Here is a 26,139-nt window from a genome sequence, read left to right as displayed (position 1 = left end):
CTTTGACTTATGAGGTGCACTGCATTTAGCCAAGCTAATGCAAGTGAGGGCTGTGCCATTAACCTCGGGAAGAGAGGCAGGCCTAGGCAGTATGATGCATTCAGATTGGCAGAGAACAATATTTCACCATGACAAGCATTTCCAATGAATAATTAAGTGTTTAATATAATGATCTTGAGAGAGAGTGAGAGAGAGAGAAAAGAAAGACAGAAAGAGAGAGAGACAGAGACAGAGAGAGGAGAAAATGGTAATTCCACAATTCATTGCCCTTAAAACCTATCTAGCATTATTACCCAGCAGCATTGCATGGGGGAGAGGGCTTTTGTTGAAACAAATAGGTTTTTGATGGCTCCGCCAGAGTAGGAACGGTTATTAGGTTTGAGAACTCTTTCATGATGGAAGTGGTATCCTGCCGAGCGGAGATCATGAAATTTTAAGTGGGGAATTTACAGCAGAAAGACTGCGGGACAGTGAGGCCGTCTGGGCAATGCCTGGGGACACATGTGTTTTGGTGAAGCATAATGCTCGTCTAATGTCACCGCGAATAAATAGTTAACAAGCTGGAGATAGTTGTGCTTGTTGGAACTGCAGCCTGGTTCACAAAAATATCTTCTTTTATCATTGTTACAAGAAGAATTTGGGTTTAGAGTCAGTTGGGAGAGATGAAACACATCTACAGCAGGGCCAAATCTTACTCTGACAAAATAGTGTCAAGTTGCAAAGTCTGTGGGACAAGTTGTTCAATCAAATGCCAATAATAGAAAAGCAAAAAGATGCTGAGATAAAGCAAAAACTACTCAAGCTCCTTCAGTGTGACTGGCATCATGTCAATACAGAGCAGAGTTTGTACTCAGTGCACGTTTGTTTAAAAAGAAAAGCTATAAAAAGTTTTGGGATTTTATATTTATTAGAGGAGCAACTTAGATCACAGAGCATATACCTTCAATCATCACATTGATGACAGTGGAGCCTGACCACTACTGAAACTTTTTAGACTGGTATCAATATCAATATATGAGATTTAAAAAATAAAAAAAAATTGATAGGGATGCTCTGGAGGCGTGGGAGTTAAGGCACTGACCACAAACCACAATGTCCCAGTCTGGTCAGGACCTTGCATGTCCCTCCCTATCTCTCTCTCTCTCCATATATCCTGCCATCTCTCTACTGTTAGCTATCTAATAAAGGTATAACATGGCTGATAATGATATATTGGCTGATAATAGTTTCTCAACAACATAAAGAAAAATTCCTGATATGTGATGTATTGGGTGGCAATTGAACGGCACATTTTACAGCACAGAAAGGAACTAGCGGAGACCTAAAGTATAGCTCAAATAGTGATATCACAAAGACTCATTTCAGAGTGTTTGTAAGGCTTATTTATTTACATAAATAATATGCATTTCTTTCTGTGGCCACTACACCACAATTGCCTCACAGACCTGTAATGTTCCTGAAGGCTTGTTTTACAGTTAAAAAACTTTGTCAGTGCTCTCCATTGGAAACATTGTGTTAGAGTGACAGTTTCTAAATGATTTCAAAGTAGTATATTTATTGTTATTTATCAGCCGGCACATACAGCAGTAGAATATACTAGTAATAAGCTAAAATTGTCAGATAGAAGCAGCTATGCTAATGTATCTGTCAGGCTCTACTTTACAGTACACAAGACAAGAGTAGAAGACAAGTTAAGTGTTAGCAAATACCCAAAAAGTTGCTTAATTTTGTTTATCAGAGGAGCAACTGTTGGATAGTCCCATTACATTCAACATACAGCATCACCTTGGCTTAAAAAAACAGGCTATACCAGCAGTTGCTACAGGAAGACATACACATACATTAGTGGACCATCTCTTATGTGGCCTTAGTATATCTGAAACATGCACCGATGGACTTTACCATTTTTCCTCTACCTCTAACAAACTTCTCAATCAATGTTGTCCTCTAAAAGTAAGCCAAGGACTACATTCACACATTAGCATGATTCACAGTCCACCCACGCCCTCCAAACACAGTCTTACATGTCTCCAAATGCCCAACAGAGAGCTAATTTCACTCCTCACACTGGTGACCTTTGGCATCATATATATGTAGTGCTTGTTGCCTGTATGACAGATTCCCATGCATATTCATACCTACATATGGCCCGCCAGAATGAAGCCTGTCTACTTGCTGCAGACTGTAAAGCGCATGAGGCAGTTCATTACTGGGTGTTCTCAATCGGGTCCAGTCGAACCCTTAGGATTTGCCGGTGTGTATGTGTGTGTGTGTGTGTGTGTGTGTGTGTGTGTGTGTATATGAGACGGGTTGATGGTGGTGAGATCATTTTTGGTTGTATGTGTGTGTACGGGGAGGAGGATGTATTGATGTGTGTTTTGTTGTGGGTTGCAGGCGAGAGTGGGATTGCGTTGAAAGAGGGGAGGGATAAGTTTGTGTGTCTGTGGTGGAAGTGATGGCGGCGGTGGGAAGTGTGCGTGTAAATGGCGGGGGTGGGTACATGTCTGCGTTTGTGCATGTGCTTGTGTCTCTGAGCGGTGTGTGTGGGAGTCTGTTTGTGTGTGTTGTGGCACACGCTCACAGGCTTTCTCTTGTTTGTGAGGTGAGAAGAGAGAAAAGTGGAGTCCCTCAGCATGCCTCCACCTCCTCTTGCTCCATCTGCCCATTTCGCTCAGTTCTCCATAAATTAAAAACGCTCTACATCTGCTTTGGGGTACATTGTTAGTTGTGTGCATTCGGTGGTTCCTCTGTTTATGAAAAATTAAACACTTTTCTGCATTCGATTATTCCCCAACTCCCGAAAGCCCCTCTGCAGCAAACATGACAGAGGCCCATGCTTCACCCCAACATGCTGAGAAGAAGACCAGGGCCTCCACCTACGGGAGTGAGGAACATCTCAAGTAAAGTGAAAAAAAAAAAAGAAGAAGAAGTAATTAACATCTGTTCATGGTAATAGTAAGCACATGTGTGAAGCTAGGAAATGCTATTCAGCACTGGCAAGTTGACATGCTTTCACAGCAGAAATCAGCCATGACAAAAAACAGTTTGATAAACACTGACAACAAAACCAAGTGCGCTACATGTGTTGGTGTATTTATCTAAACTGTGCATGATACACATGCCTGTTTGAAAGCAAGATGGTAAAATAGCAAAACATGTTCACATTGACTTAATAGAGAATGAATGGTGAGGCTGCAAAACAGCAACCACTCTTAAAACGAAGGAACCTCCACCACTATTTCCCTCGAACTGTCAATTAAACAATCCCCATGTGCCGCAAAATTCCCCAATGTGCACTTGTTTCCCTCCCTGAATGGATTCACTGAAGACAGGACTGGCTTGATGAAATATCATTTCCAGTAAGTCAGAGCATCTGTATGCAAGAAGATGTGTGCCTGCAGATGAATAGACATTTTAAGGGACAGTGTAGATAATTGGGACAAAAGGGACCACAGGATGCCCCCTTAGAGCAGTCAGCCTTGAGTGGAATAATGAGTGTAATCAGAGGTTGTGGTCACAATGCTGCCCTATACAGAACACCCAGGCCACTGGGGAGGACCTGTGTTTGTCTTTGACATTAACATGCAGGGCTCCAGGGCAGTCATATTTGGCCATGGTTTGGTAACTGTGAGCCTTGTAGCAGAACAGGTGTTGCAGGCCGACGAGGCCATCAATCTCTCACTGGCCTGTCTCTGTAGGATTCAGGGTTAATTATCGTCAAATAAGCCATTAAGGAGAAGGATGGAAGCACAGAGGATGAGGGGATGCTAACCTTGGCAAGAGAGGGACAGCTGGGTGGCTGAGTTAGGTTAAGTTGGCTTTGATTGTTGCTAAGGTACTAATTCTGCCTTGGTCATGTTTATATAAAAATGTAATTTCTGGAAAGATTAACTTCTGTCACAGAGCCAAAAAGAATGTATCACTTTTTAAGAGACAGAATTGAAGAATAATATTTGAAATTTATATGTTTGCATTATCGTACAATAACCTTTTAGACTACATTCCACAGTGTGTTTGTAGTGGTCGAGTTGCACCAGCTAATTATAAAGCCAAGTTTGTGTGGGAAGTCCTTCCTAAGTTCTTCGTTACTACAAGCTAGTTTTTGGGAATTTACTAGATTTGCTCCATTATAACTTAAGAAATGTCTTAGCTAGTAAGGACTTTAATCATGTATAACACTGGTGGCTAGGAAATGTTTGATTTGCGGTGCCATCCAATCAAAAGCAATAAACTAAACAGGAGTACAGTGACTTCCAGTAAACAAGAAGTCTCTGTGGCATCACAAGCTGTAATGTAACTACCCACAATAACAGTTTTAGGAGGCCACATATATATATTAAACTGTCATTCCTTTGTAAATGTAGTTATGACTTTGTTTTAATTATGGACAAATATCTGTGTTTTAATGCAGTTTAGAATGAGAGGGAAATATCTAATTAACCTATGCTAATCTAACCAGTACTACTTAGTCATTTAGACTGTCATTTTCATAATGCTTTGTAATTTGAGGTAGAAAAGTTTGGTACTGGTACTGTATAGTGTGTCATATTTGTGAAAATCAGCTTACATCATTATTAAACAGCATTTTGATCAGATATGTTTGACCATATTCCAAATTACATTTTGGACTGATCACACATTAGCAAGATAACGTTATAGTTTTGCCAGTTTGTTACACAACAGTAACACCTGGCAGTTAGTGGGTGTAAATACTTAGTTAACTAAGTTAATTAATAATTATGTAGGAACTACTTTGTGTTTGTTTTTTTGTTTTAACTAGACTAAGTTTGAAATTGGTGGTGCAAACAGCTCCTGAGTTCCTGCAGTACAGATGCCTTGATCACTTTTTTCCAAGAATAATATGATAAACTGGGAAATAATTTGACCACTATACTCAGGTTATCAAGAGAGAACACATGCTCAGGTAAAAAGTAATGACTGAAAGCATCAAAGGTGAGAGTCTATGTTAGAATTATATAGATTCATACCTATATAAAACACCCTCATAAAGCGCACCTTTTTATTGCCGTTCACCTTTAGTCTTAACAGTATCCATCTCATTGTGGATTACTTCATAATGCATAAATGGAAAATGCCATTAGGGTTTCTTTTCAAGCTCTTAACATATTAATTGGCATTACAGCGAATGTCGGATCATACAGTAAATTGTATCCGGTGAAGTCACTGACACCTGACCTATTGAAAATTTTACAGTGTGCTTATACCTTCATTTATCTACTCAATGTGCCCATGAATATTTAAGGCTGACAATTAAACCCCAGCTGACCTGCAGGATGGAGCTGGACCAGCGCTGTCAAAGTGATGCTGCATAAATGCGCCCACACAATCGCACTCATCAAAAACCCCAAAATGCACCCCCACCACCCTCCTACCCATGCTCCCACCTCTCACATGTACACAAAATTGCACATAGGCATACGAGCTTTGTCACAATGTCACACGGTCACAGTGACACGGCCTGTGTATGACAGGCACATCACATATGTGTCATGTTTAGGGGGCATCAACAGACATGGTTTGTGTTTTGTGTATGTAAATGTTTGGGCAGGGTCAAAGTTAATGCATGTCAGTATCCTGCTTCACCTTGGTGACTGTGTATGGGGTATATAACTCGACAATGGAATATTGAACAATGTAATAGCACGTTGCATAAAACAGCTACATACTGTGTGTAGCAGCTAAATTGTTTTGCAGTGACAAATGACAGGTTTGCAAAAATTAGAAGAATTATCACCTGACTGTGCAGTTTCCCTCAGTTCTGTGGAGCTTTATAGCGTCTTTTAGCTGTTTTGCTTTTCCATTCTCACCACTCTCATCACTGTCATTTTTGGCTGCAGAAGGCAGCTGTTTTTTTGGATAAAAGCTCTCAAGACCCACCGTACGCTACAGTAGCACCAAATGTCAGGCAAAATTAGCATCTACTGTAGTTGGTGAACCTAGTGGAGCATTTAGCAGCTAAAGAGACAGATATTTTCCTCATGAGTTGGTGGAAACCAAAATCAGATCTAAAAGGAGAGAGGATATTGAACCTAAATTTGCCAAATGGTCAGAGACACGACTTAAGATGAATGCTACTGTTGTTCCGTATCTGCCAACATGTTCACCATATCAAGTTAAAAGGTGACATTACGTGTATCAATGTTGTGTTTACAGCTTGTTTCTGCTGCACCAAGGCCAAAAAACTGTTATTGCCGGTTCAAAGAATGAAAACCTCAATTGTGAACTCTTTGGTGACATGATAATTGTGTAGATATTGGCTCTCCCATAATTGAAAGAAAACTGTTTTAGCAACACATCTAATTATTTAATCAAAAGGGTAATGTAGTGAAAACTGATGCACCTCAACACTAATAATATATGGAGTTCAATCAATGTCTCTCTGCTGTCAAACTCTCAAGTTATATTTGATGTGATCCCAGATCAACAGCATGCCATATTCCCTGACAGATATCCATACACAGTCTGAACGTAATAACCATCACATTATGTTAGACTGATCAGGCTGATTAAAGATATATCTTCGGAAAGTGCCCATGCTGTCACCGTATTTTCATCTCCAACCTTGTATTAGTGCATTTGTCCCCTGAATATGGGTTATACAGTATAGTCTTGGTTTTTAATGACATAAATAATACAGTAAGTCCATTGAAATTAAGCAGTCTTATACAGATGTAGGCTTTCTTACTTCCCTATCCAGCATGAACCACAGTGTCTATAGGTCAGATTACTTTTTCATATGTTATAAAATATAAATGAACCAAAGCTTTTTCAACCCCCCTAATCACTTTCCTATATTTTTATCACAGTGGCCGTGAGGATAGAGGGGGAATGACTTCCCATTCTAATCATATTGTCATACCCTGAGGTTAGACCTTCCATTTTGCATACTAGAAGAAAATGGCATTGAATGAGAGACTTGATATACCGTGAGTGTTAAATATATGTAAAAAGTATTCCATTTATTCATGCTTCAGCAGTGCATTATGTCAAATGTCTCATCATTAAAAAAATAATTTAAGACAAGCCAGATAAAAACTCACTAAAACTTCTCCTAGCCTGTCAACAAGACTCTTCAAACTTTCATGGATTTACTGATTCTACCCAGATGTGAACTCTATTACTTTAAAGCATCCCGAGCACCCACGATGTGGCAATTTAGTACAAAAACATTTTCTCTAAATTGTCTCACACGTCGGCATACCCATTCTAGACTCCTTTCAGGCCCAAATCCAAGTTTCCATACATGAAAAATGTCTGGTTAGGGATCTATCATTATGGCAATCACTCCCTCACTGTTGTATCATTTCTTCTCAAACACACATCTCATCTGATGGCCTGTAGAATGTCTCAGCTAGGGCCAGTATTTCCAGATACACTATTATTTTGCACAAGCGGTGATCTCCACAGGCAATCTGCATCTAGCTGTGGCGTGTGTTTGCCATGGGAATAGAAATCAGACACCTGTCGGTGCATTTGGAATGTTTTTTTTTTTTTTTTTTTTTTTTTATACAACAGCTACCAAGCAGCCGGGCATATCAAAGGAGCGGAGTGAAAATGTCTCCTTGTGGAGTAAGAGAAAGTTATGTTGTAAAATAGGAAAGATATTATGGTTTACAGGCATTGGGGACTAATATAACACTCCTTGTTGTTGCCTCCATCATCGCTGACATCTGGGACAGTAATCATACCTTAAATGGAATCACAGCAATGATGACAGCTTTTCAGATTTATCACTCTTCTCTAAATACCTCTATATTATTCTGCCAATTTTCTATCACAGAGGATCAGTGAAAAAAGAATATGCACCTCTCAATCACAATAAAAACAGACCCCTATAAATGCAGTATATATACACACACATTGTTTTATATTATTTTGATTGAAATGATTCTAATTTGTTGTTGTGTCTATTTTTTCATACATGTTTTAGTGCAAATAAAATAATCACATATTGTGGCAGGCGATATGGTCTATATCTCTATTTGATGCTCTTCATGTTTCTCTTTTTCCCTTTTTAAAGTCTGTTAAAAGCAGCTGTGTGACAGTGACGTTTGAGTTACCAGCAGTTTGGATCGGTCCGTTGTCTAAATTTGTCCCTGGAGGATGTTTCAAATGTGTGATACCAAGTCCTGGGGGAAATAACAGCAGCTGTGAATGCCATATTGATGATGTTCTTTGCCTCGGTGTTTTCACTGTCAGATCGGCAGCCACTGTAAAGCACAAGGAGAAAAAAAAATGATGTCATAGGGTCACGGAATAGAATATCCGACTGAGAACCTGGATCATGTGAAGACTATGTGGTGAAAAACAGCTTTATGGTTTAAACAGTGTGAACGCTCATAGTTTAACCAAATTGATGTCACATTATCAATTCAATCACATAATTAAAGGAAGGAGAGCACAGTGTTTTCTGTTCACTTAGAGCATGTTGTTACAATTTAAATTTTAGTAACAGTGCATACCATCATATACAGTCTAAAGGTCAGATCTCAATTTATTCTGCAGCAGTTACCCTACCTATATTACATATATAATACCATTAATTCTTGTTGAGTGTCTTATGCAAATTCAATCCGTTCTTATCTCTGCAACTTCATTAATCTGCGGTTACATCCATCCTCGCCTACTTCTTGATCAGGCTGGAGCTCAATACTCTTCATTAACTGAACCTTTTTCCAGGGAATATTCAATCTTACATGAGCCAGGTCAAGCAGGACTACACAGCCGGGGATTGTGATTCTAATCATGTAGAGGAGGACAACATACACCCGTACTTGTTTAATTGGCTCATATACCCATGTTGAGCAGGTGCTGATAACATCCCACATGCACTGTTTTTCATAAGTGCGTGGCTCCTCCACCATTGCCCTCCACGTGCCCAAGAGAAGCGAAGAGGGCAAGTAAACGGATAGTCTGCTTGAGATACCCTCTGAGTAATAGCACCCTGTACGTATGAGGCTTTATAGGGGCTTCATTTGGAGGACCCTCCCCCCCCCGTTCCCCTTCCCTCCTCCCCACTCCACACATACACTATTATATAAAAAACATTATTAATATTCACCAGAAATTACTAAGGAGAGCAAGAGAGGGTTGCCATATCCAGATGGATGCCCCTTAAATCTGTCTTCAATTAGTCTCCACTAACTTACATCTTCCAGTTGAATTCTGATTAGCTGATCTGGCAATTTACTGAGCCTAGCTGGAGAGCACTTGGTCCCCCTCCTGAGTGCAACCTAGCTGCATTTGAGTATTATGAACCTTTGATCAGTGTGCCCTTATTACCTATAAAAGCCAATACCATTAGATTTTGCATTTCCTTCCATAGTGCTTTCTCCTCATTTATATAAAAGATCATAGGCTCATGTACAGAAAAAACGTCCAGTGAAGTAAAACAGATGATAATACCTTTTAGTTAATATATCTCACATCTCTCTAATGCAACTATGAACCTATGGCCTATCCATCTGTCTCTGTAGCTAGCTACTTCCCTCTTGTGGCAAACCAGGACACAGAGACGCCTGAGAAAATTACTGAGGTCAACATGTTCACTTTCCTTCTTCTTGCATTTTTTAAAGCTTGAAAAAGGAGGTTAGAAATGTGTATATCAAAACAACACTCTACTGACATTCATCTTCACTGCCGACCCCGTGCTCCTTCCCTCCCTCCCCACTTCCTCTCCCTCAGTCCGTGTAGAAAGTGGCTCACCAGGGGAGCTAAACCCCTGCCCATTAACATATAGAGTCTTTATTTAAATCCCATTCACTTTTCTATCCATTTCCAAGAGTAATGCCAGCAGGTTACAGTGATGGCATTGCATGAGGCCCTGATTGAGCTTCAATTTGAACATTTTATCTGATTGTGAGGTAAACAGTATCATGATGGATAAGATCTCATTACAATAGGAAAGTGAGAGTTTAATTTCCTGTACATGTTCCATCTTTATTAATGTCAGAGGCAGCTGGTCGTCAATTGCATTACAGGCCTTGGTACTCTGGCTAGGCATCCTGCTTGACACAAATGAGGCCAGAGAGCCAGCTTAAAGGGATTACATTTGGCACAATCCTCCAGCCAATTTCGATTTTAACATTGTTGTATATAAAGCATCACACATTGTAAAATGCTTAACAACTTAGTGAGTTAAAATAGCCTACAAAACATTAAGTGTTATGCCATTCAATTAATCTATGTTATTGTTGTCTTGATGAGTCTTCTCCTAATGTCTTGAAATGGCTGCCGGAGTGGCGAGAGACCAGCTTGCGTAGAAGCAGCGGACTTGTGTTGTTGTATGTCAAGAAGGAAACTTACAGAAGAAGACAGTGACTGTCACACCCTGACATTACTCGTCCACTGAAAGAAAGAAGTGAAAAAGAAGAAAAAAACCTTCAATAATAAACCTGTCAACACTCAAATCTGAATACCCAGGAGCCACAGCTGTCTCAACTCTCCTCCCCTGGCGATAGTCATCATCATGGACACTCTCCTTAGAGACAGCATCTCATCTATCAGTCAGTCACATACACACACACACATCAAACACACAGCCCTCCTGATCACATCATCCCTATTCGTCCCATTATATCTTTAACACGGTCTAAAATACCTCTGCTTCTCCAGGAAGGGTACGGTGGAGGATTGAGGTGCTGTTGAGGTGTGTGTGTGTGTCTGTGCATAAGTGTGTGCCAGTCAGTGGCTTCATTACTAGCGCAGCCTATTGCCTATGCCTGTCGCTAAGACTCTGAGACAGCCTTGTTTGTTTGTTTCCCTGCTGTAATCCTCAGTCGAGGTTTGACGTGCAGAGGGGAGCCTTGGCTGTGTTACCCACAGGCCTCTGGGAGCTGGAGCACTGTGGTTTGTACCAGGAAAAGAGAGAGAGAGAGGCACTGAAGACTTACACCCCCTGCACCTGATCATTACCATGCTAAATTTATATTGATTGCTGTAGCTTAAGAGCTAAATGTGAGTTATTCCCCCGGCGCGGTCCATGTGTAGGATCTGTGGTGCTGGGCTGCTGGTAATCCAGAGAAACCACAACATGTAGACTATGTTTGGCCATAGATACGGCAGTACACATTATACAGTGCCAGGGAGCATTTATGTTAACCTGACCACCCCTTCCAGCAGTGATTTTCAATGATGAGTTGCACAGCTCTTGGATTTCACATTACATCCAACCTTGCGTGCAGAAACTTACATGAAGCAGGGAAGGTTGCGGACCTGGAGGAGTGGGCAGTCTTCAAGATGTTTCCAGCTTTTCCCGCCCTTGCTCCCCTGGATAAAGTTGTGTATTTGCAGTGTCTCTTCTCCTCCAGGCAGCTTTCATCACACATATGCATATGTGCTTGCCCTTGACATTATCATCAGCAGATTTGTGCTAGGGGCCCCGAGGTAAGGTTGAAATACTGCTGAGGCTTCTGAGAGAGTGGCCTGCTTTAGAGAGAGTGTCCGAGGGCTAAATAAGCACCCAGAGACGAAAGCAGAGGAAGGGAAAAAGCTCAGTAACTGAACCTAGCAGAGCGCCCCTCAGGGGACAGCAGTAATTAAACAGTGATTAAATTAAGGGGCAACGCGGGCAAAACGCTGGCTGATTGACACTCTGCTGGCTCCTCTCTCTCTCTCTCTTTCTTCCTCTATCTCTCTCTCTGCCTCGCTCTCTCTGCGGGTTCAGCTCTGTCGTGGAGCATTGCTTTCTATTGACCTCCAATTACACACCCACTCTGAATTCTTCAAGGTCCAATTTTCGAAAACTATTTTCTTAACTGTGTTAAGAACATGGATCACTGCACATTTGCTTCTGAGAAGGCTGAGCTTCAGGACTGGAATACAGAAGTTGAGTAAAGGAAAAAAAAAACACTTAAATGCATAGTGTCTTTGTTCTCCCAATACTATCAATGTTTACTTCAGATGAACTCACAAACTACAATCGCTCTAGCGTTGCACACAGAGTACTATCAGTCTTTACTACAAATAGTCTCACAAAAGTACAATCACAAGAAGCTGCCAGTGACTTAGAAGCCGTACTCATGCGGAATCCAAAGTGAGTCTCACCCTTTTCAAGCCTGTAGTCGGGTAGCTTCAGAAGTGCCTTATCAAATACTTTCCTAGGGGGGGAAATACCATAAATTACCTTTGGTGACTCCTTAAACCCAAAGCAAATAGACAGACAGAAGAGCTGAGAAACAGCAATAAAACCAGCTTTAACAAAACAATCAGAAAAACCGAGACACTGAAATTGCCTTCCTTCGAATCTAAAATTCTCCCCACGTTCCCGGCTTACCCTGCTTGCCACAGTGCCCCAGGTCTTCAGGCCATTGTATAGATTTTTATAAACCAGGTCTTGTGCTTATGAAAATATTGAGGGTCCTTAAACAATCTGTTAAGTCTTCTGATAGTGAAGAAGGTCCTCTTAGTGTGTAATACAAATTCAAATAGCTGTATGGAGATGGATTATGGGGCAGACAAAGAACAGGGGCCCACTTTAGAGGATGAGTTCAAGATGACAGGTATTGATTAAGTGCTCAATGAGAGCATGCCTATGAAAGGCCAGCCACCACACAGCTCATGAAAGAATCATATAGCTCATACACAAGACGCTCAGCAAACATACAGGCGTGGAGTGTAGGCGTGAGCACATTCGAGCTTGTCATATCGCAGGCCAAATAGTAGACAACCTGCTCACGATTTCTTGGTTTTCTGTGGTTAAAAGTCATTAAAAAATGATATCGAACTTTTCTTATGTATTTTGAAAGCCTATTAGTACTTATATATCTGGTTAACTACTGAAGGCAGCAGACATTAACAGCCAGAAGATACGCTTTTGTGGCTTTTGTGAGTTTGCCCAGTAAGACAGAAATGATTCCTTATGCCAGAATCCATTATTCTTTGGTTTGAACAGCACAATTTGACGCCGCACATTCCTTTACTCCTGACACTGGTATTGGAGGTAAAGGGGGAAGGATGTTCTCAAAGATAACATGTGAATTTAATTTCTTGGTGAAACAGCGGAACTGGGAGACTTAGCTCTCCCGAGCATAAATTGTGCAGTCGATGCGCGGTTGTCAGAGTTTGTGATGATGCTGTGCGCAGACAGCCGTAATCGCAACAGCACTGCCAGCCTGACCCACCTCATCATCCTTGACATTTAGCACAGCGCTTTTCTCTCTCTTCCTTCTTCACAGTAAACAAATGTTTTAACCCTGATTTGTATCAGCGTAACCAGAGGACATGCGGTGACGTAAAGTGTGGAAAACTTATGAGAGAGGGTGGCAGAAAGAGGCAGAGGAGGGAAGAGAAATACAGAGAGAGGGGAGGGAAATTGAGTAAATGGAGAGAAGGGAGTGAGAAGAAAAGAGATAAAGACAGAGGGGAGGGAAAACAGAGAAACAGAGGGAGAGAACAAATCAGCAGGGAGAACAATCTGGTCAGACTGCCACCTAACAGGGGGTATCTGAGACTAATCTCTAAGGAAAGCTGTCAGGTCTCTGCAGACAATGTTCTGATGGAAACGAGGCAATAAATGCTTCTGCATAAATATGCAGCTTCCTGCCTAACAGTCACTGCCCAGACCTGGGTCCGACCTCATTATCCTTCGCTAGTACTGGCAGGTTTGCATGCCAAGTTACAGGACCACTAAAAAACTCCTAATGCTGACCTCAGTGGGAGGTCCTCTCCAGAAAAAAAGTTAATCAAATCAGAGGGTTTTTTTTTTCCCCTTTTAAAAAGCGTAAGTTGTGTTGAATAAAATCTATACTTGACTTGTGAGGTTTGGTTAAATTTCAAAAGCACTCAAACAAACCGTAATTGTTCAACGAGCAATAAGACTTTCTGAGTGGAAACCCAAACATTAAGTATGTATGGTTACTCTTTTTTCCTTTATATATGTAACTACGTGTGGTTTAAAAGTGGATCATATGAATAATCAAAGAGAATGGAAACATCGCCGCTTAAATCAAATGTGTCAGAAAGGAGCATTTTCACGGAGCCATCACCCAAATATTTTCAATATACAATTTCAGATCCATGAATAGCATTGACAAAAAGGCACATTTGACTTGATTACCTCTTGGCATTTCCCGCCATGAATGACGGCAGCAGTAGATAAGGCAATCACGGCACTGACATAGTGTAAATATATGAATATGCTCATTTATCCTGCTCTTCAGATAAAGATATAAGGGCACGTAAACGCATGAATGGACAACGTCTCCCAGCAGCCAGGTCCCTGCCTGCCTGCCTGCCTGCCTGCCTGTCTGTCTGTAGAGGCTGACAGTACAGCAGCGTGCCCTTCATTATCACCGGGTAATGCTCATCACAACGGCCATGGCTTTTCTCCATAAAACCCCCAAGTCTCACTCACAATGAGAAATAGGGGAGATAAGGTGCAGGAGACCATTTCTCTTGACATTCACAACGGCAAACTCATCAGTCATGCTGTCAAAGGCACTGGTGTTGGCTAGTTTGGGATTTATGAGAAATAATGATGGGTTGAAAATAGCCGGTATGGGCTTTGCTTTTACCTTTGGTTTGGGAGTGTTGTGTATTGAGACACGCTCTGCATAAAACCCAATTTCTTTTGTCAGTGACCCTTGCACTGATTTCACATCCAATCTCACAATGTTCGGGGAGGGTTTGGCTGGGCCTGTTTAAGTTCGCGCTGACATTTCCTCCTCACATGATAAAAGAGTACGTCAGCAATAAGTTTATTTAAAAGAGAGAGCATTAAAAATGGTCACCACTCCCTTATATTCGCAGAGTATTATTCAAGTGAGGGTCAAGGCCTCTGTGCTGTTAATCACTCTTTAATTCATCTTAAGAAAAGAAAAAAATAGCTCTGACTAAAGAACATTAACACGGACCTGTCCTCTCCAGGACTAGATCTGAAAATGGGAACAACAAAACAGTAATAGCATGTGTCAAACACTCACATTTTCACTTCACACTAGTGACAGGCAATGACAGATGCTCCCAGTGCAATTCCCTTTGTAAACATTCTGGGACACACTATCACTCATGTACGAGCGGTTATTGTGATGTTCCACAAGGTCTACAAACTTAACATAAATTATTAATTTTCCAAAGTCATTTGAAAGTGGATTTCAATATTGTTGCAAGAGCAGCATGCTTGAATCATATAGCACAACTGCACAACTATAGATTATAGTCAGTAGGACTTTTAATAGGATCCCTGTGGGACCATACTGCGGGGATGTCCTCAAGCACCAAATTATTAGTCAATTTCAGATTATCGACTTTATTAATTACTTTTCTTAATATATCTTACGAGAGTGCCAGGAGATATAGCCTAACTACCTAAAAGCTGCAAATGAAATGCTCCACATACATTTATATTAAATATATTAATGAAATACTGGATTGCTGCAGTGTGTGGCTCACATGTAACTTGAAAGTTTATGAACCAGTATTAAGGTGCACCTGCTAAAAAGTGTTAATGCTCTACCAAACATTGCTGATAACCAAAGTGTTGTGAAATTACTGGACAAGAGAGCTCTGGGCAATTTTGTTTCAAGTGTGTGAATGAGACCTCTTGAAGCTCAAGGGTACTCGGATCAGTGTGGAAATTAAGCCGTGAGATTGTAGCTGAGGGGATGGTGGATTGACAGCGACATTAGCCCCTTAGCACCTCTGCTGTATCACACTATAGCTCTGTAAAATAGATGGACAGGAATAGCAAATTAAATCTTCTTAATAGTAGCAAGGGATGTACAGTCTGGTTGGTTTGAACTGCAGCACTGTACAAGTGCGGGACATGAAGGGTGGTGTTTTTAGTGGAATAAAATGAAGTGGCTCTGAAGTGTTTTGGTTAATGGGCCTACTCCAACCAACTTCACACAGACGGGACAGTAATATTTATATCAATTTGAAATGAGCTCCTTCACAATGCCTCCTGCCCTATTCTTGAAAAAAGTTCAAAGGTCATGCTCCATTCTTTGCTGTTAATTTGGATTGATTTATTAAATTCATTACATTACTAACATGAACAGACGCTAAAGGGTTACGCAGTAACAAAAGAGTGAGAAAATACTCATGGCTACTGCACTGAGAGCACTCTGAGCTGCATGCTTTTGTTGCAGCTTTGTTGTTGATGGTTTTCTTACTACCTGTTTTTCTTTTCCAGGTTCAGTGACACCACATTGCTTTGCTACAAAGACCGACCTTAATGTAGACAAAGCCAAGTCGGCAAATCTTTGCACAAGCAACATGCATGCACGCACACACTTTTAACAGTAGGAGGTACACTGAGGGAGCAAGGCGTTTTTCAATGCATTTAGATGAGACCTTTAACAAAGGTCCCTAATGCAGATATCAATGAAGCAAGGGACTGGGCTATCGGAGCGAAATTGGCTGACGGAGGGATGTCACCCCTGTGCATGAAAAATGATGGATCCCATTTGTAAACTTCTCTTCTACCCTACTGCCCCCCCCCCCCTTTTTCCTCATGGCCACATGCACATGCATCCCCCCCCTCCCAACCCTCCATCCCCCCTTCATCACCTTCTCTGCCATTGGTTATTAAACAAGGAAGTAAACCTATGACTTTGCTGGCAAATAACAAGTGATCTGGTAAAAAAAAAATTGGCACTTTACTGACCATTTCATGTGACTGTCAGGAAGCCCACAGAGGACTAGGAGAGTTCAGTGACAGGATAGATTAACATCATGGACCTTGTTTTTCATCTTCCTTTCATTTTTCATACTATTCTCCAAGGACAACAACAAAATGAAACCAATATCTATGAATCCACAAACAAACAAACAACTAGAGCTTTCCAAATATTAGATTTTGTATGTTGGATTGGACAATCTACTGTTTCTTTCCACTGACTCTGAGGTGGGGCTTGATTTGCGAGGCAACACCTAAATCTATCTAATGCAAGGAAGATGAGCAGACTGCTGCATTAGAACATACGCCTTTGTACTCTGAAATAAAACAGATTTATACCTCCTATATAAAACTTCTCTTTTTTGTAAGTGTAAAGATGACATCTGAATGCAAACATCAACTCAAACGATACAACACATGCACACATGCATAATACAACAATTTACAGAGCTTGCAGAAATCATGCTAAGCATATAAAGTGCAATAAGCAACATAATATGCATAGTGAGCATTTCTAAGGAAACAATGACATATTGCTAATCATCTTAGAAGAAATTACTGCATATTTAAAAGCAGTGTGTTGAGTCAAAGGTGTAGAGGTTAATATAGGCAAACAGGCATCTCTGCTGGAAAATGAAAACTTCCCAGTGAAAAGTGATGGCCAGCCTAAACGCTGACATTGCGGTTTCGGTGATGGAGTGACTTTGGGAGGGTTTGTGGTCTGCCAGTGTTCAAAGCTGTGCCTTGAGGGTAAGAGGTAAATTTGCTAAGTTAATCACATAATGAGGCCAATTAAACATTGGAGAACCCTGGTGAAATGAGAGCTGCCATAGAGTGTTCAACAAATGAGGCTTTGTGGCTCTGCTGATTCCCTCTCTGGACAGGGGCTGGACAACCCAGTTTCAGCTGATCTGGCCTCCAATAATCCTCTACTAAGTATTCACTTCAACATTTATGCAGTGTATCTTGTTAATGTATGTAAAGTAGACTGGATTATGTGTCTGTATTGGGTGAATTTAAGCAGGAATGTGTACATTAACATCCAGGGCAGTCTGGATTAGAGCTGTATTTAATGATTTATTTCATCATCCATTAATGTGTAGATTATTTATATGTAGTAATTGACTATTCATTTAGTGTATAAAATAGAAACTAGTGAAAAATGCCCACCACACTCTGAGAATCCACAGTGATGTCTTCAAATTGCTTGTTTTGTCCAAACAACAATCCAAAACACAAAGATATTCAATTTACAATGACATAAAACAGTAGTCCTACATGAAGTCTTCCAAAGTTAGATAAGTTTGAGTTGTTTTAAATAGGTTTCTGTATTTGTGTTTTTTTCTATGCTCTTATCACTTGTCACTGAAGTGGACAATGATGGCAGGTGCTTATGCTTATCAGGATTTATTAATATTCTAATCACAGTCTGATTCTGATAGTTTGCTTAATTTATCAGTTGGCAGTCACATCAAACCAAACTCACATAATCCTGATTTGAGTAGCAAACTCTTAATTTATTCAATCGTTTTTTAAAACTTTTACTTTGATTATTGCTTATTAAGTCATTTACATGTTATGTCATTGAGGACAACTTTTGGATTTGAATTTTAAAAGATTTGAGACCAAGTTTTCATGGTCTTTAGGAAATTCAACAAAGCAAAATCAAAAATTAAACAGTTGATAAATATTTTTTTAGCATCCAACTAAGTGACTGGTTATTTCAGCACTAGACTGGATTCATCCTGACGGTGTTCAAGAGGAGTGTTATGCAGACTTTCACTTGAACCCTGAATGACACTAGACTTGTTTCACCAAAATGAATGCAGAAATTTACCAAATATTTCCTGACATTGCACCTCAGTTGGTCCCCTTGATGATAACTGCTGGGATGCGTTGTTGACAAGAGTATCTGAGTGTTAAAGTACTCTTGGGGGGGTCTACAGGAGGATAAATCACTCCAGCTGCAATTAGACTTCCCTGAGTGCTTCCTACACTACCTGTAACTCCACAGGCATAGCAGGCCTGAGGTCAAAGACTGAGGGTTATACACTGAACAAGATGAATGGCAGTGGAACAGTGTATTCATGTGCCATCATCTTACACATAAGAGTGCTAAGAGCTCAATAATCCCGGGGTATTGTCCTCTTCCGAACCATCTCTTGTTCACATACAGACCAAAGGGCTGGAGTATTATGACTCCTCGCTTTATGATACTGAAATTTCTGCTTTACCTGTTCATCTACTGAGAGCTAAGGCCCGTAGGTGTGTAGGTTAATTTGGAATGCAGATCAGAACTAGCCAAGGATAGAATATATTGCTCGAAAGCTGTAGGGCTACCATAAATGAAAAGCCATATCACTGTCACAGACACAACACAAAGCAATAAGGAACTGCAGAGAGAGCAGTACATTAAAACATGAATACATGGGGAGATATATGGACACTAATGAAAGAATATTTCAGCGCCATCAAGGGTTTATAAAAGGCCCACCACGCTCCGCTAATCTGGATGTAGAGGATTTGCGCAGAGTAAGATGGACAAGGGAAATTAAGGCAGGCACATTTTACCAGATCATATGGCGATGATTTGTTAATAAAATGCAAAGCGACAGGCTAGATGTGAGACAGCGACTAAAGCATGGCCGTGATTTAGACTTAATCCGTTATTATCCCGCCTTTGAAGTGACCTCGCTGTGCATGTTCCCACTGTGACCCAGAAGCACACTCACAGCTTCTTCATTAGCCAGGATGAAACAGAGCCACAGCACACATGACTTTGATGTCCTGACCTGTCCACACAGATCCACAGACATACAGATGCACATGCAAACAGCAATACCTACATACACTCACACATCACTGGTATCCTTATCACTGACTACACTGAGGCATGGAAAAACATTACGGTTTTTAATCAATTACGGCACTCACCTTTGGGGCAGCACATTCATTACATATGATAGGAGCAGCTAAGGGACAATATTCCGATTGCGTGCTGAGATTGAAATGAAAGAAATTGTATGGTTAGAGGGTAGACAAAGACTGCAATTTCGCACAGCTGAACATCTCGGGCTGAATTTACATATGTGCACACAAAAGGGCTATATCGCATGTGATTTCACTGATATAATTTATGTGTACCTAGTGATTTATCATCCTTAGATCACTGTGTAGAAATAAAGCGCAGATCTCCTAAAGAGGTCCACACATGCTGCCAGTAAATGATAGCTGTTGTAAAAGTTTATCATGGCTATGAAATGGAATGAATCAATCAAAAAAAGGCATAGGTTCCCGTCGTGCAAAATGGTGCCCCAATCAGAGGTAGTTATTCGGTAAGGGCCCGGGGGTTAAAAAGATTAAATACATGCAGCACATGTACACAGAAACACCGGTCTTTGTTAAAAACAAATCAGAATACTCACACGCTGTAATTGAAAAATGCAAGTCGTTGGAAGTAATATTAAACCAGAAGTTTCAGAAACTTAATCTGACTGTTCAAAGAAGCATTCCAGATGTGCTGATAACCATTTATAATGTATGTATATATACTAGCATCTACATATACAGCTTGCCAGTAAGCTAACAATTAGAGATATGTTGATGTTAAAGTACTTTACTGAATCCCCATGCGAAACTATAGATACATACAACATAAAAGGGAAACAGTTCTGGAATTAGGTACAGTACATGGTAATTATGTGGGATAAAATCTTGGAGGGCACAATTTTTACCATGACAGGTTATGGTTGTGTTAGGTAAATTAAAATGTCAACAGACAGCATTAACATAGGACATTCATAGTAAGCATAAATACCGGCTTAATCACGCTTTAATGAAGGAAGCTGAACATTTGGCGGAAGATGGCTCATCGGCTGACATGACGGTAACAGACACAGGAACGGAAATGACAACGAATCACATAATTGGCACAGAAACAACAGCTGCTGGACACGAGCTCTGAACATGTAGCTGTGGCTGGTCCAAAGTAACATCTCTCCAAGGCCTAAGACTACACCAAGGCCAGATGAAATGCCTGAAGCAGGTGAGACTGGGACCTTGCATCAACCAGTGTCTCCTGAGAGAAGAGCCAAATCAGTCGAGTGAAGCTCAGCGGCAGGACACAACCCACAGTCCACCGAGCATCAATATTCCAGTTGTTGAAGGAAGGTAAGTCATCCATGAAATCTGAGAACCTGGAACCAATCCAGACAATCCAGAGGTGTCATGGGCCTATCAATGAAACACCAAGGGAGGAGGGTGCCCACCTGATGACCCCAGTGAAGCTTCTACCCCTTGCCCCACTGCTGGTTGTGATTTACAGTCCGCATAAACAGGACTGAATCATTGACAGAAGAAGCCTAGACTCGACTGATCCTCCTGAAGTTCTGTTGCTACTAGTTTTGATTTACAGTCCACATGAACAGAACTGAAACATTAACAGAAGAAACCCGGATTCGACTGATCTTCTTGAAGTTCTAGGATTGTAAAACCAAGTCCTATGACCTCAACAGTGAGTACCTTCCAGTGGAAGTACATGAAAATTTATCTCAAATAATTTTAACACTTAAATATAATCTTAATATCAAATTTGCTCAAGTCACAAAATGATTTCAGTTGACAGAAATACTTGAAGACATCATGTCTAACAAACTCTGGGTCACATGGACTGTGTCGCAGTTCAGAGGTTGGATTCTGCAAATGTTGTGGCCCAACATGATGGGTGCTTCGGAGGACTGAGACTGCTCTTCCTCCCCAAAACCTACAGAGCAGTGCATTCAGGCAGTCCTCCTCACCAACTTGTAAAGTCAAATACTTTAAAGTTAAAAACTTCCTTGAATGGCAAGTTTCATGATTGCTAGATTTGTGACTTTTCACTAGCAAATAATGTACCAGGTTTCTGGTATAGATATTGTACATTTATATATATATTTTATTTATAATGTGAAGACTATAGGAACAAGAAATGTCTGGGAGATGGCTCTGGATTAAACAACTGGTTACAAAAGTTGACAGAAACATCAGTGATTATGGGGTACTTGGGAATACATAGGATACCTTTTAGTATCCTCAATATTAAGGCAAAACAAGGCTCTATTTTTCAAGAAAAAAAATGAAATGGGACATTCCTTGTGGTTTGTTGAAATTTATTTGTTCTAAAAATTCAGACACTTTAGATGATCCATCCCCTGAACTGAAACCTGGCAACTGTCTACAAGCCATTAAGATACTATTTGCTCATATTTTGACAACTTCCTTTCTAACAGGAAATGGAGGTCATCAAAATAGTCCATTTCTAGCAGATGTCACTAATCTAATCTAGTCACCAGAGTCAATACAGTCCATAAATACAGTTTTCCATCTTTTTCTGGCTGCAGTGCCAACTCCTCTAGTCAGGGGGCTGTAGAGATCATTATTTTTAAGTATGTATGTTACTTTGGAAATAATATTTTAAATATCTCCATGAACCCATCAAAATTTCCAACACAATACGTTACTCACAAAGTGCATTAATGTATGGTTTATATATTTGTAAAGCTTTCCTTTAACAAAACCTGGAATCCTTAAAGAAAGAACCCATCTGTGTATTTGGCACACAGTCTGGTAGAGTCTACTCCCTAACAAAAAAGGTGTGAGCACCCATGCGGTTAGCTGCACAACACACATGTTTGCTGCACCTTGTAGAAGTGGAGTTCTTTCCCCAGGCAATGGCCCGTCAGGCCAGACAAGCAGGCCGGGTGTTAAAGTGTGAGCTGGGTACACAGAGTAACAACAGGGCCATCTGCCCTGGGAATGCACACATCCATCTTACTAAGGACACCAAGTCTGGGAACAGATAAAGGAAAACAAGGGGGGGCGAGAGAGAAAGAGGGAGACTGATGAAGCAAGAGAGGGGCAGAAAAGGAGGCAGTTCAGATGAAAGGGAAGAAAAATAAATAGAAATGGAGAAACAAATGTATACACGCATGTCTGTGTGTCTGTGTGCACAATGTTGATGATGGACTGGAGCTGCAAAGGAGAAAATGAGTGAAGACAAGGTGAGAGAAGAGAGAACAGAGGTTGGTATAACAGTAATGTAGATAGAGTTGCACTACATAGAGAAAGCTTAATAATTTCAACAAGCATAGTACATATGTAGGATTTTTCTCTCACTGATGTGATCATTAACAGGCTTACAAAACCTGAAGTGGACATTAGACAAGTAGGTAGTCAGAAAAGAGCTCAAATGTCACTATAGATTACTTTTAAAGCTTAATTTTGCCAATTAATACACCACAACACAATTACCACAGTGCCACACTAGGAAACTTGAGACTTTTGTAAGGTTTTTAATTTAATATTCACACTTTTATTCATAATTAATTAATGTATTTGAAAAACAGAATGCTATTCTCTTTTATTTTACCCAGCATGACATCAGGAAGGTCAGCAGAGATGACAGCAGCAAGTCTCAGCTCCCACCGTCATCCCTGCTTCATAACCATCTGTATACTGTATGACTGTAAACTCTGCAGTCAGCAGAGTGATATCATCTAGCATTCTCCATTTGTTTTTATTTTTAGACCATTTCCTCATCGCTGTGTAATCAGTATATATGGTCCCACTGATATAGCGCTCTCTCTCTCTCTCTCTCTGACTCCACATTACCTTATCACACTGAGAGCTTTTAGCTGTGCTTCCAGCCATTAGCCTCAGACAGTAGGTAGCTACCAGGCTAGAACAGTAAGTGAGAGGGAAAAGTGGCCTCCTGGTGGCACTAGATGATGTCAGTGGCGGAAAAGGGCTTTTTATAACACCACCTGTCCATCTTGCTAGGAGGCCTGATACAGGTCTTGAGGCATGTGGAGCCTCTCTATGAAATTACCTTTGACAATTTTCATTTCACTTACACGACATATAAAAGTTCACAGACACTTTTGTCCTATTCAGCCTGTGGCTGCAGTGGGCTATAAAACTTCCCACTATGTGCCCTTGAGCAAGGCACTCAACCAAGAACCTGCACAAAAGCTGCCCAGTAACTTGTGATACAAGACTGTGATACTACCGGGGCAGATCCTAGGTCAGCACACCTAAAGCATTTTTTCCAGATGTTTGCTGTTAAAAGCTGTTTGCAGTATGTGGGTAAAGGTCATAAAATGAAAATATGTACTTTATATGTGTATATTCTATTCATCATCAACTATACTATTTTGTGTGTTATAGAGTGAACTGCACTCAACACTGTAAGCCATCATTTAAAATCACTGTAATTCTAACACAGAGAGAGAACAGAAATAGTGTGTCCATTATTTCTAGCAACTTTGAGGCTCTCCGGCTGAAACAAACCTAAAACACTTTAAGCTTCCAGCCTCCATTCAGAGCAGAATAGCTGGTTTAACGTCACGTTGAGAACAATTGTTCAGCTGCTTACTGAAGCGTTTGAGCTGGTCAGAGTGCTTGCCATGTGAAACGACTGACGTGTTATTGACAGATGGCCAGGCTCCTGCCCTCCACGGGAGACTTCTAAACAAAACAACTACTGGATACACCAAGGTGATCCTCACATCAATATCAATCAATTATTCACTTATTTGTGCTGGCTTGCGAAAAGCAGCTTGACTGCATCTCATAAGTGCTAGACCGACATGCATTTTGTAAGAGGAGAATGGAGGGAGCTCGGCTATTACCCTGCGTTTCATCCTACAGTTGTGGTGAACTAACTTTCACACTGTCACAGCGTGACATAGAACTGCGATTAAGTGGGTCAATGATTCTTATTGTCTACATTACAGCCATTAGCTTTTATGGAAGAATACATCATGTGCGCCAGCTCTATATTTGAAGTAACATGCAGAGAAGCCTGTTTTATTCATTTTCAAATTTCTTTCGACACAAAACCGGGGTCAAGCCTTAAACTTTTCTGCATGCTAAGTGCACTTGAACTGAATACATAACTAGGGAGGAATATTTTTGTGTGGGTGCCTCAGATATAATACATGCTGAAGAGGAAGAAGTGGCAATAGTACTGTAGTTATACAAGCAGCTGTGTCTAGTGGCTTTAGCAGTACTTGAGGGAGATCTAGTTTATTATTCCTTGTTTAGTCAGCCTCTCTGGACTTTTTCCTTGAAGTGCTTCATGTGAAGTATAAAGTAAAGAACTACTACACTATGTTTAATATGAGGTGCCTTGGTTTGCTTTAGCACATACCATCACACAATCTCTTTCTCTGCCTCATGTTACACAGAAATATTATAGCTGTGCCCTGAGGTCAATGGCAAAGGCCCTCATTCTACACATCACTACGCCCTTGTGTTCTTCATAGCCACCACTATGAAAGGGAGTGATTCACTTTTTTTGATCCACTCCAATATCATTAAGTTATTAGTTGATTTCAGTGGATTTAATCAGCATAGTAATTCCTCTCCATGGGAAGATAAGTCTCTCTCAAGAGCAGTTACGCCGTCCACTATGCCTGCTGATTAGACACAAGCCCCCCAAAATAATTCATCAGAAAACTGCAAAAAATAATTTATCAAAAGTGCTTCTCACAAAACCCGCTCAGGACCTTTGCTTCTTAATAATTAAAGTCCGCAATTAGGCATCTTACCATGCGCTCAGTGTGAGGCTCCATGTAATATTCATAACCATACATAATTATGCAATATATTCACTGAAATAAGAGGCCATATATTCACGGTGGGGCTGTCAAGAGGCAAGACATTTTTATTTGGTTTATAACACTGTTTCATCTTATACATGAGCAGCTGGCTTCTGGAGACAGAAGAGAAGGAGGACGTCTGGTCCTTAGCAGTCTGACACTGTATTCTATGGCTCTGGCTTTTAGAGGAAAGAGAAAGAGAGAAAGGGTGAGAAACAGGGAGAGAGAGAGGATAAGTATTGAGTGATGCTCTAACCATGGGAACCTCTAATATCAAAGTCTGCTGGAAACAACTAAGACATACCTTAGTGGTATCATACACTGACCACAAAGTCTGTCAATGCAAGATGCAGAAAGAAAAGTAGGGGCATTAAATTAAAATGGAGACGAGATGGGGTGCTGTCTCACTTGCATTGTATGATAAATTATACATAATGCTCATACCAGCATGGTAAAGAACTATAGAAAAAAAATAGTCCCAAGGCCCTTGATGGAGCCTGAAGCAAATAAGCAAAAGCAGCAGTCTACAGTGGACACACTGTGGACAAGGTTGGCTTTCATCTTGAGACACAGTTCAAAGCTACGGGCTACGCACAGAACAAACTGGCAATCAAAGCTACTGTGTAACTGGGCAGTGGTGTACTTCATAGAGCCTGTCGTCTCGAGTGCAGCAGAGATCACACGCAGACGCCTCTCTCACATCACAATGGCTGATTTTCAACACAGTCTTTGGAACTTATTATTTTTCACCATGTTAAAAAAAAAGAAAAAAGAAAAAGAAGAGACTTATTGCTGTTGGGACCTGCTGCATTTTGAAGGCCTTTCATGACATGTATATGATGAATGAGAAGAAAAGCATAC

General features: G+C 40.7%; 1 protein-coding gene across 13 annotated transcripts in view; it reads right to left on the bottom strand.

The window, feature by feature from the left end:
- LOC121881546 (doublecortin domain-containing protein 2) overlaps positions 1-26,139 on the bottom strand; it is an 86,958-nt gene that overhangs the window by 42,942 nt on the left and 17,877 nt on the right. For 3 of the 13 annotated variants that reach the window (XM_042389397.1, XM_042389398.1, XM_042389399.1), the window contains exon 12: positions 8,082-8,231. In XM_042389397.1, the coding sequence (XP_042245331.1) occupies positions 8,082-8,231 (150 nt within the window). The other 10 variants (XM_042389396.1, XM_042389400.1, XR_006091800.1 and 7 more) reach the window with 7 other exon arrangements.

Source organism: Thunnus maccoyii, chromosome 16, assembly GCF_910596095.1.
Source record: "Thunnus maccoyii chromosome 16, fThuMac1.1, whole genome shotgun sequence".
NCBI classification, from domain to species: Eukaryota; Metazoa; Chordata; class Actinopteri; order Scombriformes; family Scombridae; genus Thunnus; species Thunnus maccoyii.
Note: the sequence above shows the minus strand (reverse complement) of the source record. Positions and strands in the feature narration are given on the sequence as shown.